The sequence below is a fragment of the Panthera pardus genome, unplaced genomic scaffold, assembly GCF_024362965.1.
Source record: "Panthera pardus isolate Hobbes unplaced genomic scaffold, ASM2436296v1 HiC_scaffold_11, whole genome shotgun sequence".
NCBI classification, from domain to species: Eukaryota; Metazoa; Chordata; class Mammalia; order Carnivora; family Felidae; genus Panthera; species Panthera pardus.
Genome location: NW_026526666.1, coordinates 63,701,279 through 63,713,542, shown reverse-complemented (window position 1 = coordinate 63,713,542; position 12,264 = coordinate 63,701,279). Strand labels below are relative to the sequence as shown.

Genomic DNA, 12,264 nt, shown 5'->3' with positions numbered 1-12,264 from the left:
TGCAAATTCACATCACCTTGGGTATATTTTGCCCCTAAAGCTATGAAGTAAATATGGAAGCATTTTGTAGTTAACAAGAGCAAAATATGTTAATTCAAATAGTTGGCTTTGAATAGGATTTTCCTTTAAACCATTAATAGGAAAATGAAGAGAGCTTGGGTGGTCAAGCATGAAATGTAAATGAGAGCAGTTTTCTTTTTTGTCTCATCATCCGATGTTATTTGATGTTAAAATTTAAATTTGATAATGTGGAATATGACCTTATCATGAAACAATGCAGTTTATGCCCCAGATTTTTTGACAGCAGTACTGAAACTATGATTTTTAAGGACCATTTTCAAATGACAAGTGCAGTGAAAAAATTAGACATTTTGAATTGGTGGAGTCAGAAAAAGAGCTTGCCTGTCCTTTTATATACAGGATCATATTTTTTAAATCAAAAACTAAGATAGAGGGTGTTAAAGCAAGCAGAGACAAATCTCGATCTCTTTAAATGGCTATAAAATTACCAGTGGAATTCTTGAAGGGCCAAATAATACAGGAAGCATATACTTTTGCCCTCTTATTAAAATGAGGAGTATGTTTCTTTCAAGCAGAAAAGGGTTTTACAAACCTCTTTTCTGCTTTCGGTATCAGCCTCAGAAGGGCAACCATATCCTATTGTCTGGAGGCTCATGAGAAGTGCAAAGGACAGCCACTACCACGAGCTCAGGAAAATCAAGGTGGACACCAGGCCTCGGCTTCTACCATTCTCCTACCAGAAAAAAAAATTCAGAAAAAGGTCAGTTTAAAACACACACATTTTAGTCAGGTTTTAAGTGTAACTATCTCCTTAAATATGACAGATCCTATGATTATAGGCTTTTCAACTTAGGTATTAGTGACCCATTTTTTTTTTTTTCCTATTTTAGGGGCCTAAAAAAAGAAAAGAAAAAAAGACCTCAGAGTGGCATAAATTTCTATCAGACAAGAAAATGAATTAATTTAGAAGCATTGTAAAACTATGAAATTTGTACCAGTTTTCAGGTGTCCCGATATTTAGGCTGCTTTATAGGGATAGCTAAATTCACTGGCAACGTTAAGAAATGGTAAAAAACGTTAAGAAATGATAAAAAAAACTCATGCTAAAATATCCTGTTGCAAATATGCTTTACTTTGGAAGGCATCCACAACAGCAATGTACCATTTTCCAGAAAAGCATTTCTATACCAATAAGAGTCTTCCTCTAAGGGAAGACCCTTGCACAAACCATCACACTGCACGGAGCTCTTGAGAATATTCTGGAAACATCACTGTGAACCGTTGCTTCTCAGCAAAGAGAGAGAAATGAAATTCAGCAGAAGCAGCAACTTTTGGGAGGAGAAACACGGTTTCCCTCTTAGAATGCTTTTCTCCTGGAATGGGTTTACTGAGAGCTGGGCTTCTCTGGTGCTTTAAATCTGTGGACCGTTGAACGTCACTCCGCCTTTTTTGAAGTTACAAAAATACTTTGCGGTGTGGCGGGAACAGAAAGTTTGGAAAATTAACTGCGTAAGACTTCAGATAACACAGAAGACATACATGCAATAGTATTCCATGAAGAACTTAATCAACTCAATCCCTTGCATGTAATTAACCAAGGCACACAACGACTCCAAATTCTGCACTCCAAAAAAGGAGGGAAAATGCAAGGGTCCTGCAGCAGTTCCCGGGACTACGGAGAACTGCTTTGTTACAAGTGTATCCAAAGTCCCCAGCAGCAGAGACTTGTGGGGCGCCGCTTATCCTTGCCGCACTCGCTCTGCAGCTCCCAGAGGTGGCGGTTGTGCTATGAAGGAAGACCCTGCCAAGCTGGCCGACAAGATGCTGCGCACCCCCAAGTGCTCCAGGTGCCGGAACCATGGCTTTCTGGTGCCGGTCAAGGGCCATGCGGGCAAGTGCCGCTGGAAGCAGTGCACCTGCGAGAAGTGCTACCTGATCACCGAGCGCCAGAAGATCATGGCTGCGCAGAAGGTGCTCAAGAAGCAGGCCTCCGAGGAGGAGCAGGACGGGGCCCTCGTCGCGCAGGGCCAGGAGCTGTTGACAGGGGCCGCGGCCGCAGCCCTGGGCGCAAGCCTCCGCCAGCTGCCTCTGCTGACCGCTTCGGGAGACTGGGAGCCAGGCCCCGAGTGCCGCGTGGCCGCCGGCTTCCCGGAGAGGCCCCCACGGGGCCCGAGCCCCGGCCCGAGCGCCTTCCAGCCAGTTCTGGGCGGCCACGGCCGCGGCCGCGGCCACGTGGGGCCGAGCGGCGATCGAGCCGCCGTGGCCATGCCCGGTTCGGTGGGGCCCCAGCTTGGGATGGAGGTAGCAGGCAGGGGGTGCCCTGACCGCCTGGGGCTGCGCAGTCCGTTGCGGCCCCTGCCCAGCCCGCCGTTCGACTTCGGTAAGATTCCCAGGCCCTGCGTGGCCTCGCCCCGCCTGGGATTCCTCTCCAGTGCCTTACGCTGGCAGCCTAGGCCATCCTGGATCCTGCGGGGATGGACCCTCGGGGTGGGGGTGGGGAAAATGCTTTCCAGAGGTACTCTTGCTTTGGGAAGCTTTCCTCTAAATAGAGATTTGGGTTGGGTGGCATTTTGGAAAAAGGTGACGAGAGAGGGTTAGAAAGGAACGGGCGGTTCAGACGGCCGTTAAAATGTTAAAATTTAGCTTCTTGCTTTGCCGTCTAGCAAGAAAGAAAATGGCCCCCAGACGCCTTGGCTGTGGGTCCTTCTTCAGGAAGACGTTCGAGAGGCGCCCTACTGCGCTTGCGCGCTTCTTCCCGCCTTTTTCTAGGGCTGGTGGCGCCTCCTTCAGGAGGCCACTGTGGGTGGGCCTGCGCAGCCCTGACTGCGCCTGCGCACTCCTTCCGTTTCTAGAAGCTGGAGGCTCCTCCCAGCGGACTTCCCTTGCAAGGGCCCTATCCCATTGCACCTGCGCACCCCTACGCACCCTTTTACCGGGCCTGGGAATGAGACCGTTTTATGTTCCCCATTGGAGAACGGTTGAAATATTGATGTTGCTTCTTTTTCTCCCCACCCATCACATGCATAAATTACATGGTTCTCTATGTCTTGTGGTTTGCACTATTAAAAGTACAATTTCAAGTCATAGATTGGAGCCTCTTTAAAATTTCAATCGCAAGTCATATATAGATTTGACGCTCTTTATGGGCAGAGACACGCTCTTTTTTGGTTTTCCCTATGGCAGTGTGGTAGGAAGAGCACAGGAGGCTAGGGGAACTGCTCAGTCACCTTGGGCAAGCTCCTTCCTTCTGTGGCAGCCTCTCCCCTCTACGCTAAGGGGACCGGCCTGGATGCTTTCTGAAGGCCATTTCTATCTTCTGGGACATTCTAGTAAACTTTGGGTCCCCAGGAAACTAGATGGGGAAGACAGACCTGAAATAGCAATTCTAGAAGATACCTTTCCATAGACACAGTGCCTTTCTTTGTTCCATCTCAGCAGGGGCTGAGCATTTAACTATGTGCCATTCACTAGTGATGAAGAAGTGAAGAGGGCAAAGGCACATTTGTTGCCTTCAAGGATCTTGTCTTTGTGGGAGGGACAGCACCGGTCGAGGAATCACACAAATCAATGTAAAGAGCTCTAATAATTGATGGTCTCGCTGTGGTCTGAAGGAAGAGTAGGAGCTGAGGACTTCCAGAGGCACAGTGGGATTAGGGGGGAAAGTCTTCTAAACTGAGGGAACAGCATCTGTGAAGGCCTTGAGGTTGATGAGAAAGGAGAAGCTGTTGGGTTATAGTGCATGCGGAGGCTGGAGTGGAGGCAGGCACCAGCCCTCATGGGGCTTTGTGGCTATGCCAAGGACTTTTTCTAAGAGCAGGGGGACGTGGCTGAAGGGCTTAAAAAGCAGGGAGCATCAAAAGCATAATGGACGTGGGAGATCTTTGTAAGTGGATCTGAGTGTTGTGTGCTGCCTTCGCACAGTGATGTGATGCTCTTTTTCCTAGCTCTGTGTTGTTTTAACACTTCCATCATTGCTTACCTTTTCAGGGCTCCCTCTGAACATCAGCTCAGATCATGTGGTGGGGCCTGAGCACCTGGAGAGACAGCCTTCCAAGCTGTACCCTAGCTGCTCCATCATGCATTCCTACTGTGCATTCCCGCTGGGCTACCAGGATGGATCCCCGCCTCCGGGGATCCCCCTGCAGCGGGGCTTCCGGCATGTGTCCTGCAGCCCCTACCATGGAGGAAGCTTGGTAAGTCCCATCCTCACTCCTTTCCTGGTTCCTCCTTACCCCACATGCCCTGTTGCCATTACACATCCTCAATCCCAGGAAGCAGACCGCTGTGCCAGGCTGTGCCAGGCTCTGAGCACTGGTAGGATGGATATAACATTGACCTTGTGCCATGTACACCTGTGGGAGTGCACATGTGTAGGCAAGTCCATTCGCGTGTAAACAAGTTGGCCTGGGCTGTGGCATGTGCTTTTCAGAGCTGGGAGCTCAAGCAAGAACGAATGCAGACACATCTCAGATAAACCCGGGAATAGCCACACAGTACCACCGACCGGGTGAGTGACCAGCAGCCTGGACTCACGGGATGCTGATGTTGGAAGGGTGCTTCATTTTGCTGGGTACCAGAAAGGAGGCATCACTGTCCTGGAACCACGTAGTTGAGGGCGGAGCCAGGAGCAGACATAGGTCCCCCGCCCAAAGGTATGGGCCTCTTGAGACTGCAGAGGGCTTTCAGGAGAAATTTAAGCTTAGTCATGAAAAATATGGAAACATTCTCCCGACATAAGCCTGGAGTTTTGAATACTGAGTATGTAAGAGTCAGGCCATCCCTGTTATGTGAGGTACGAGTCGGGGTGATCAGGTTTTGTGGCCTTGGTTACCAGCGCCTTGCAGACCAGAATGGTTAAAAGCCCTTTACCTTTTGGCAACCCTGAGACCTGTGATGACTGCAGGATAGAGGCCTGGGTATCCAGTCTTGACTTTGGGCCCATGAGGCTGGGCCTGTAGGGAAGGTCCACTCCAATGCAGCTCAAGCTCACGGAAAAGTAAACCCTTATTACCTTTCCTGCCTCCCTCAGAACTAAAAGCCTAACCCTGGGTGTTAGGTGTTTCTCTTGGGTGGAGGGTAGAGAAGAGCGAGGACAGAGCAGGCTTCTTTGTTTAACGTGGAAAGTGACTGAGAAGAAGGAGGAACGCCTGACATGTACATACCGAGAGTCTTAGCTGCGGAGTGTGGAGCGATGAGCTTCCAGAGGTGTCCAGGCAGGTCAGGCACCCAGGGCGCTGGGTCCCCACTCCTGCTGCAGCCCCAGCAGCATCTCTGCTGTCTGTTTTAGATACTTTAGATACTGATAAGTCCTTTTCCATTGATTCAAGGGGAAACCGTTTGGAAACCACTGGTCTTGAGAATTTCTGGGGTGCCTCCTGACCCTTACGTGAGCCATCAGGGCACGCTGTATTACCCCACTGTAGAGTGGAGGAAGAAGACTCAGAGAAGCTAAGTAGTTGCTCATGGTCACAGAACTGGGGATTCAGATTACACAGCTGCTCAGTAACAGAGTGGCAGTCACCCCAACTCTGGAGCCCTGGCACTTGGTGCTGCCTGAGGTGTGTCTGTCGTGCAGAGGAGGAGCAAACATGGCCCTTGACTCCCCACACCCCTGAACTCTGTGGGCACTGGCCACCCCCTCGCAGCTCAAGGAGAGCACGGTGCCTCCAGCCTTCACACAAAGAGGGGGCCCTGGCCAAGTGGAGCACGCACCCACCGTCTGCTCACACAGAAGCTTGGATGGAGCCTGGCGTCCAGGGTAGGGCTCTGATTGACAGGCTTGCCAGACGGCCTTTGTTAAGAGTGTGATCTCAGTTGGTTTATCTGGGCCTGAGCTGCCACCACAGGCCCCAGGCAGGAGCTGTGATCCAGGGAGAGACTTGGCTGAGCAGCTTGGAATTAAAGCACTAATAATCCCCCTTCCCACCCCCTCCACGTCTGGATAAAGGATCAGGCGTTTATTTGTGAAGCTGTTTCAAACCCAAGAGCCTATGAATTGCTTTCATCCTTGTCCTGCTGCACTGTGCCCAGGCTCTGAGATACTCTCCAGAGAGGTCTTCAGCCTCCTATTCCTGTCCCTGCCCCATTTGCTGCTTCTTTACTTCCTCTGTCCTCTTCCCACAAAACAGCACAAGCTTGGAGCTCGACAGACCTGGGATCCAATCTTCCCTCCATTGTTTCCTAACCATATGGCCTGGGGAAGTCATGTAACCTCTGAGGATCTCACTCAGGTTCTCGGTCTGTATAGTAGGGGTAAGAGTACCTATCTCACGGGGCCATTGACAGATGGAATAGGTGTAATGCGTGGTAATGTGTGCCTGGCACAGGGTCTGGCATGTAGCAGGCACCTAAAGGTGGGCTTCCTTCCTTTCCTTGTGGTTAACTTAAGTTAGGAAATGATTTTTGCAGATTGTCTCAAGGCTTTAACATGCTCATGTGTGACTCACCAGTGTGGGGGCAGTGTGGGGTTTCTCAAAGTGCCTTAACAAAGACCATTTTTAAGAGCACATCAGATCTCTTCTAGGACATTAGGATTCTCTAGAACATGGCATGTAAATTGCTGCTCTAAAGGATCTGGATGGAGAAGTAAATGATAGGAACTACATCTGAAATTTATTATTATTTAAAATTTTTTTTTAATGTTTATTTATTTTTGAGAGAGAGGGAGAGAGACCGAGCATGAGCAGGGGATGGACAGAGAGAGAGGGAGACACAGAATCCGAAGCAGGCTCCAGGCTCCGAGCTGTCAGCATAGAGCCTGACGCGGGGCTCGAACTGCCAAACCGTGAGATCATGACCTGAGCCGAAGTCGGACGCTCAACCGACTGAGCCACCCAGGCGCCCCAATGAAATTTATTATTTTTTTTTATTACATTCGCGTCTTTCTGGGTTAAGCTCCAATCTGTGTAGTCCTCACTCCAGATGCCCCCACTCCAGCCCTGGGGTCCTGTGGCTTGAGCTCAGCTTCCATGTTCTGAAGAAGGAACAGAAACATGGAAGGGCTAACTGCTGAAGTTGCTTTGCTGAGGTCTCCCAGCTTCCCTTGCCTCTAACAGCTGCACCACACGCTGTTGTATTGGAACAGGGCCTCCAAAGGCCCCCGACTCTCAATTCCAAGTCCTTAGCTATACCAGAAAATGGGGCCACAGGGGGTTGGGATGCATTCAGCACAGAGCAGTGGAGTCCGACAGACTTGGGCTCCAGTTCTGCCTCTGCACTTACCAGCTCTGTGGCCCTGGGCCCGAAGCTTCACCTCACTGACACTGTTTTCCATCATTATAGTGAGGGTGACACTAGAACCTCCCTCCTAGGGTCATGAGGATGGAGTGAGGTCATGGATCTAAGCATATACAAAAGGGCTCGGTGGGACTGGCTGCTCCCCAGGCTCACCTGAGATGTGCCGGTATTTGTTCTTGCCTTCAGTTATTTGGTGGGTATTTGCTGAACACCCTGTTCCGAGTGCCCTGTGCCCAGGTGCTTAGGTCAGAGAGGCGAATCGACCTCTTGGGGAGCCCCCCATTTAGAAGTATGAGACCTGTTTGATAGCCCATCTGGCTAAGCCTCTTCCTCTCTGGCTTCTCTGCTGTGTGTGTGCTGTGCAGGTGTCGGAGTCGGTGGGAGACTTCCAGCCAAGCTACTACCCGCCGCCTCCGCCTCCGCAGCAGCCTCAGTTCCTCCCGCCCGGCTTCCTGTCTGCGCTCCACTTCCTCCCACCGCTGCCACCGCCACCGCCGCCGCCACCGGCATCTTTCTCTCTTGCTGTCCTGTCTGACACAGACAAGGAGACCACTGGTAAGTGACCTGTAGTCCAGCTTCTGGGGGAGCCAGGAAGACTTTCTAGAGGAAGGGGGACCTGATCTGAAGTGGATGTGGAGAGAAGGGAAATGGAGAACAGAACTTAAAATGTATCAGACCCTGGGATAAGCTCTTTCCTTATATCCCTCCCTTTATTCCCTATGCGAGCATCTAAGAGAGGGGGTCCCCAGTCTCAGGTGAGAAAACCAACAGCACCCTGAGAGGTTCTCGCATACGTAAGTGGCAGATGGCAGAGCTTAGATTTCAACAGAATTCTGTCTGGCTCCAGGTCCGCTGCTAATTCCCTCCCCTTACCAGGGCCTGTGGGCAGAGACGTGGAGGGTGGCATGCATGTGGTGTGTTCAGAAGACCAGAGGTGCCAGGCTTCTCTGGCTCGGCTGGGGCCTCTCTGGCTAGGGAAATGGCAGGTGCGGAGCCTGGAGCAGTAGCTGGAGCTGGGTTGGGCCGGCTGGGGAAGGGTCCTTTACCCCAGGCCACTTGTAGAGAGAAACAGACCAGGAGCTGTCCTTCGCAGCTCTGCCACTGGTGCGCTGGGTGACCTCGGGCATTCATACCCTCTCTAGGACTCCGTCTTCTCATCTGTAAAATGGGTCATGTCACAGGGTTCCTGTGATAGCTGAAATTCTGGATGTAGAAATGCTTTGGTTTTTCTTTGAGACTCTCGCAGCTTTAAAGGTTCTAGGATATTTTTTTCCCCTTTCTATCCTTCCCTGAGGCGCCTTAGGAAAAGAAACTAAGACCTGTCGCACACTTGGCTGTGTGTGAGATGCCTAGATCCACAGGATGGGGAGACGGGACGTAGCTTGAAGCATGCCGGCCCCGGAGCCAGACAGCCTGGGTATTGGTCCTGGCTCTGGCATTTACCAGCTGCGTGACCTTGGGCAAGTTAATTCACCCCCTGGTGCCTCAGCTTCACCTTCTGCAAAAGCGGACTAACAATGGTTCCTACCTCACGAGGTTATTCTGAGGATTAAACAGAACCTAGAACGAGGAAGGCATTAGCGTTCTCACTGTTTCCCCTCGTCCTCTTGCTGACCTTGATGTTGCCAGGTAGCTCTCTCATTTGACGGAAAGAGACTGAGGTTCAGAGCTGGGGAGTAGCTTGCTTCTTGTCCCCCAGCTCGTACAGGCAGAACCGGAGTTTGAACCTGAGTCTGTGTCATGTGGCAGGGGGCTACATTGCCAGTGTCCAGACTAGCAAATGAGAGGCAAAATCCTTCTCCACGGGGACCAGGAAGGGTGAGAATGCCTTATAGAAAGTTTACATCTGAAGGTAGGTAATCTTCCTCCTAGTGAATCCTGTAAACCCAGCCCCTCTTTGTCCTTCACAGACGACCAGGATGTGAAGGTGCCAGCACCGGCACCGGAGGAGCCGCCCGAGGTGCCGCCCGAGGTGCCGCCTGAGAAGAAGGAGGAGGGGGAGGAACCACCGCCTGAGCCCAGCCAGCCGCCCTCTCAGGAGCAGTCCGACTAGGTCCAGGCTCTCGGGCCAGCAGCGGGGGCGCTTAGGGGTGTTACAGCAATGATGTTCTTGTTTGAGTTCAGGGATGGGTAGGGAGGAAGGATAGTAGTAGGCTTAAGAGAGCAGTTAATTTCCATTTCAAGACAGGAAGAAGGAGGGTGATTTCTAGGGTCCTCTCAGTCCCGGGATGGGGGACTGAACAGGATGGAGGATGGTTAGCAGGGGAAGGCCAGGGCTCTGAGGATCGGGGGGCTGGTGGAAGCTCACATTTCGGAATGAATTTAACCGTGTCCAGGTTGTGCCGCTGTCAGATTCACTCCCAGACGCGGTCTTTGATTTCCTCAGGCCGGGTTCCAGGACAGGAGGCACATCTATTTCAGCCTTCTGCTTCTGCCTCTGCTTGGTCCCAGCTGGGGGCACAGACACCAAGCTTCCAGCACATCCAGGTGGCTGGTGGGAGCAGCGGGGGCCCAGGGCGTTGACGGCAGGTTCTGCAGTGTCCTTCCTTGCTGCTCGGGCTCCCGAGGGCTGCCTGGCCACTGCCCCGCGCCCCTTCTCCAATGGGCTTTACTAAGCATTCTGACCGCCGGGGCTCCCATCCATAAAGTTTAAGCCATTATAGGCATCATTTCTGGTTTAAAAATCTATTAAAGTTTGATTATTTGATATTTTTATAGTGATTGCCAACTTTAAAAAGTAGGCTGTTTGTAAGCACTGATACAGTTCTCAGACAATAGAATGGTGCTTCTAAATCATCTGTGGTATCCGTTCCTTCTCTGGGGACAGCTGACTGTTGAAATAAAATGAGCATTGGAAATTCTTGTGGAAGGTTTATTCTCTTTTTAAATCCTTGTGGAAGGCAGTGTTGGGTTGGGGGTCAGGGGCCTGGCAAGCCACTCCCTAGTCTACCTCCCCTTTCCCTTTCCCTCTGTTATCAAGTGAGACGCTTGGGCTAGGCTACTAGATTTTTTTAATTATTATTGTTACTGTCACTACCTTTTTCTCAAGCAGTGGAGACCTTTTGAGGAAATCGGATTCAGACACATAAAATATAAAGATTTCTTCTAGTTTCCCTTCCCCAGCTGTGTGGGTGGGCAGAGATAGCCTTCTGGAGAAGTTGGGGCCTCGACCACGTCTTAAAGAGCACGAGTGAACTAGGTGAAAGTAGGCACTCCCGGTAGGGGGTGCAGAAGGAGAATAGGGCACCTGGAGTGAAGGATTCTGGGTGAGAGACCGTGTCCTGTTCTCTGTCCAGGGAAGGACTGGTCTTCAAGAGAACAAACTGACCTGCTGCCTGCCTGACCTGTAGCATCCTCACAGGACAAGTGGCAGGAAGACCACCGAGAAGTGATACTCCATGTTCTCCCACCATTGGTGTAGTGGTTAGGCCTGGACCTGTTCTGTTAGAAGGCGCTGGAACAGGTACAGTCCTAGGAATTTTTCAGTTACTGCTTTACAGACAGTGCTTTCAGCAGGGCAGACCGAAGCCCTGTAGGCCTGTAGGTCAGCACTGGCTTCAGTCTGGCTTTGGATTAGCCTGGCTTTGAGTCGGAAACACCCCCTTACCCGCCCCCCCCCCCCCCCCCCCCAGTCCTGTCCTTGGCTCCACAGTACTGCAGTGGCCCTGGATTCCCATTGGCCTCTCTCACCCTGCCCTCATTGGACCCTGACCTGTCAATATGGCCAAGTGAGGCTGGATTGGTGCCTCTACTTCTTTTTTTTTTTTTTTTTAAACGTTTATTTATTTTTGAGACAGAGAGAGACAGAGCATGAGCAGGGGAGGGGCAGAGAGAGAGGGAGACACAGAATCCGAAACAGGCTCCGGGCTCTGAGCTGTCAGCACAGAGCCCGACACGGGGATCCAACTCCCGGACCGTGAGATCATGACCTGAACCGAAGTCGGATGCTTAACCGACGGAGCCACCCAGGCGCCCCAACCCCCTACTTTTTCAATACGCTTTGTTTTATCTTGGACTCCATGTTTTGAAAGATTTTTCGACCAAGCTACATTAATCAAAGCATTTTTGCTCAATGCACACAGAAGTGGGAGAGTCTGACCACGTGTACTCTGTAACATTCCAGACCAGTGCAAGGAAACAGGATGTTTGGTTAGCCTGTGAGGTTTGAGATAGGAAGCTCTGGCCTGCTGAGAAGCGCAGTGTCCTGTTGCCAGAGTCCATGTCCACAGGACTCTAGGAAGAGGAAGATTGCTCAGTTCTATAGGCCTGTGATCTGAAGAATGTCTGAAGACTGGTTAGCATCTTTTCCTGGAACCTTGAAGGTGCCTGCTGTGGTGAAAAGACCAACTGTGGGACAGGGTTGGAGACCTGCCTTCCTCCCTTACCCCTGGTGTGAAGCCCAAGTTCTGATAGCCCCAGCTTGTCCCTTCCTGTGTGTTCACACCATACTTATTTACCTTGGTGGTGTCGGTGGACCCCTGCTCCCTGTAGCCTTTCCAGTCAATCCAATCTTTGCTCCCTGAATGCCCTGTTCCTGAAGCAGCTTCAGCATGAGCACTGAAACACAGGATCTGAGCATGCTGCCTTGCTCACACACCTTCTATGGCTCCCTACTGCTCTGAGGCCAGTATCTGCAACAATCTGTCTGCCCAGCTTTCCAGCCTCTTCTCTCACAGGCTGGCCCAGCCCAGGTTTTGCAGGGGTGGAGTCCGCGAGGTCCAGGCAGAAAAGGATGGGAAGCAGAGAGACCGGCAGCCAGCGGCAGCACTGCTCATCCCTAAACCGAGGCTTGGCTGTGAGCTCGGAGAATCTTCTGGAAGGCAGCCATTGCCTGACGCCGGAGGTACTGTCAGGAAGCCGCCAGGAGAGGGCGCGCGGGGAGCAGCTGTGGGCGGGGCCTGTTGCCTAGCGACTGGCCTCAGAGACACGCGCAGGTCCGTTGCCAGCTGAGCTGGAAGAATAGGTTTCCGCAGCTCAGGGCTTGAAGCGCCCCCCAGAGACCTGGCA

At 51.6% G+C, this 12,264-nt stretch overlaps 1 protein-coding gene across 1 annotated transcript; it reads left to right on the top strand.

The window, feature by feature from the left end:
* Window positions 1-843: 843 nt before the first annotated feature.
* On the top strand, window positions 844-10,115 carry DMRTB1 (DMRT like family B with proline rich C-terminal 1). Its single transcript, XM_053895125.1, has 4 exons — window positions 844-2,401; window positions 4,009-4,214; window positions 7,623-7,812; window positions 9,168-10,115. The coding sequence occupies exons 1-4, from the start codon at window positions 1,810-1,812 to the stop codon at window positions 9,308-9,310; spliced, it is 1,131 nt and encodes a 376-aa protein (XP_053751100.1). The 5' UTR covers window positions 844-1,809; the 3' UTR covers window positions 9,311-10,115.
* Window positions 10,116-12,264: the final 2,149 nt, after the last annotated feature.

What these genes read in the sequence shown, in the direction of transcription:
- DMRTB1 (XM_053895125.1), top strand. Translation starts at nt 1,810, where the DNA reads ATGAAGGAAGACCCTGCCAAGCTGGCCGACAAGATGCTGCGCACCCCC. An exon ending in CAGCCCGCCGTTCGACTTCG is followed by an intron (nt 2,402 to 4,008) that starts GTAAGATTCCCA and finishes TTACCTTTTCAG; the next exon opens with GGCTCCCTCTGAACATCAGC. An exon ending in CCTACCATGGAGGAAGCTTG is followed by an intron (nt 4,215 to 7,622) that starts GTAAGTCCCATC and finishes TGTGCTGTGCAG; the next exon opens with GTGTCGGAGTCGGTGGGAGA.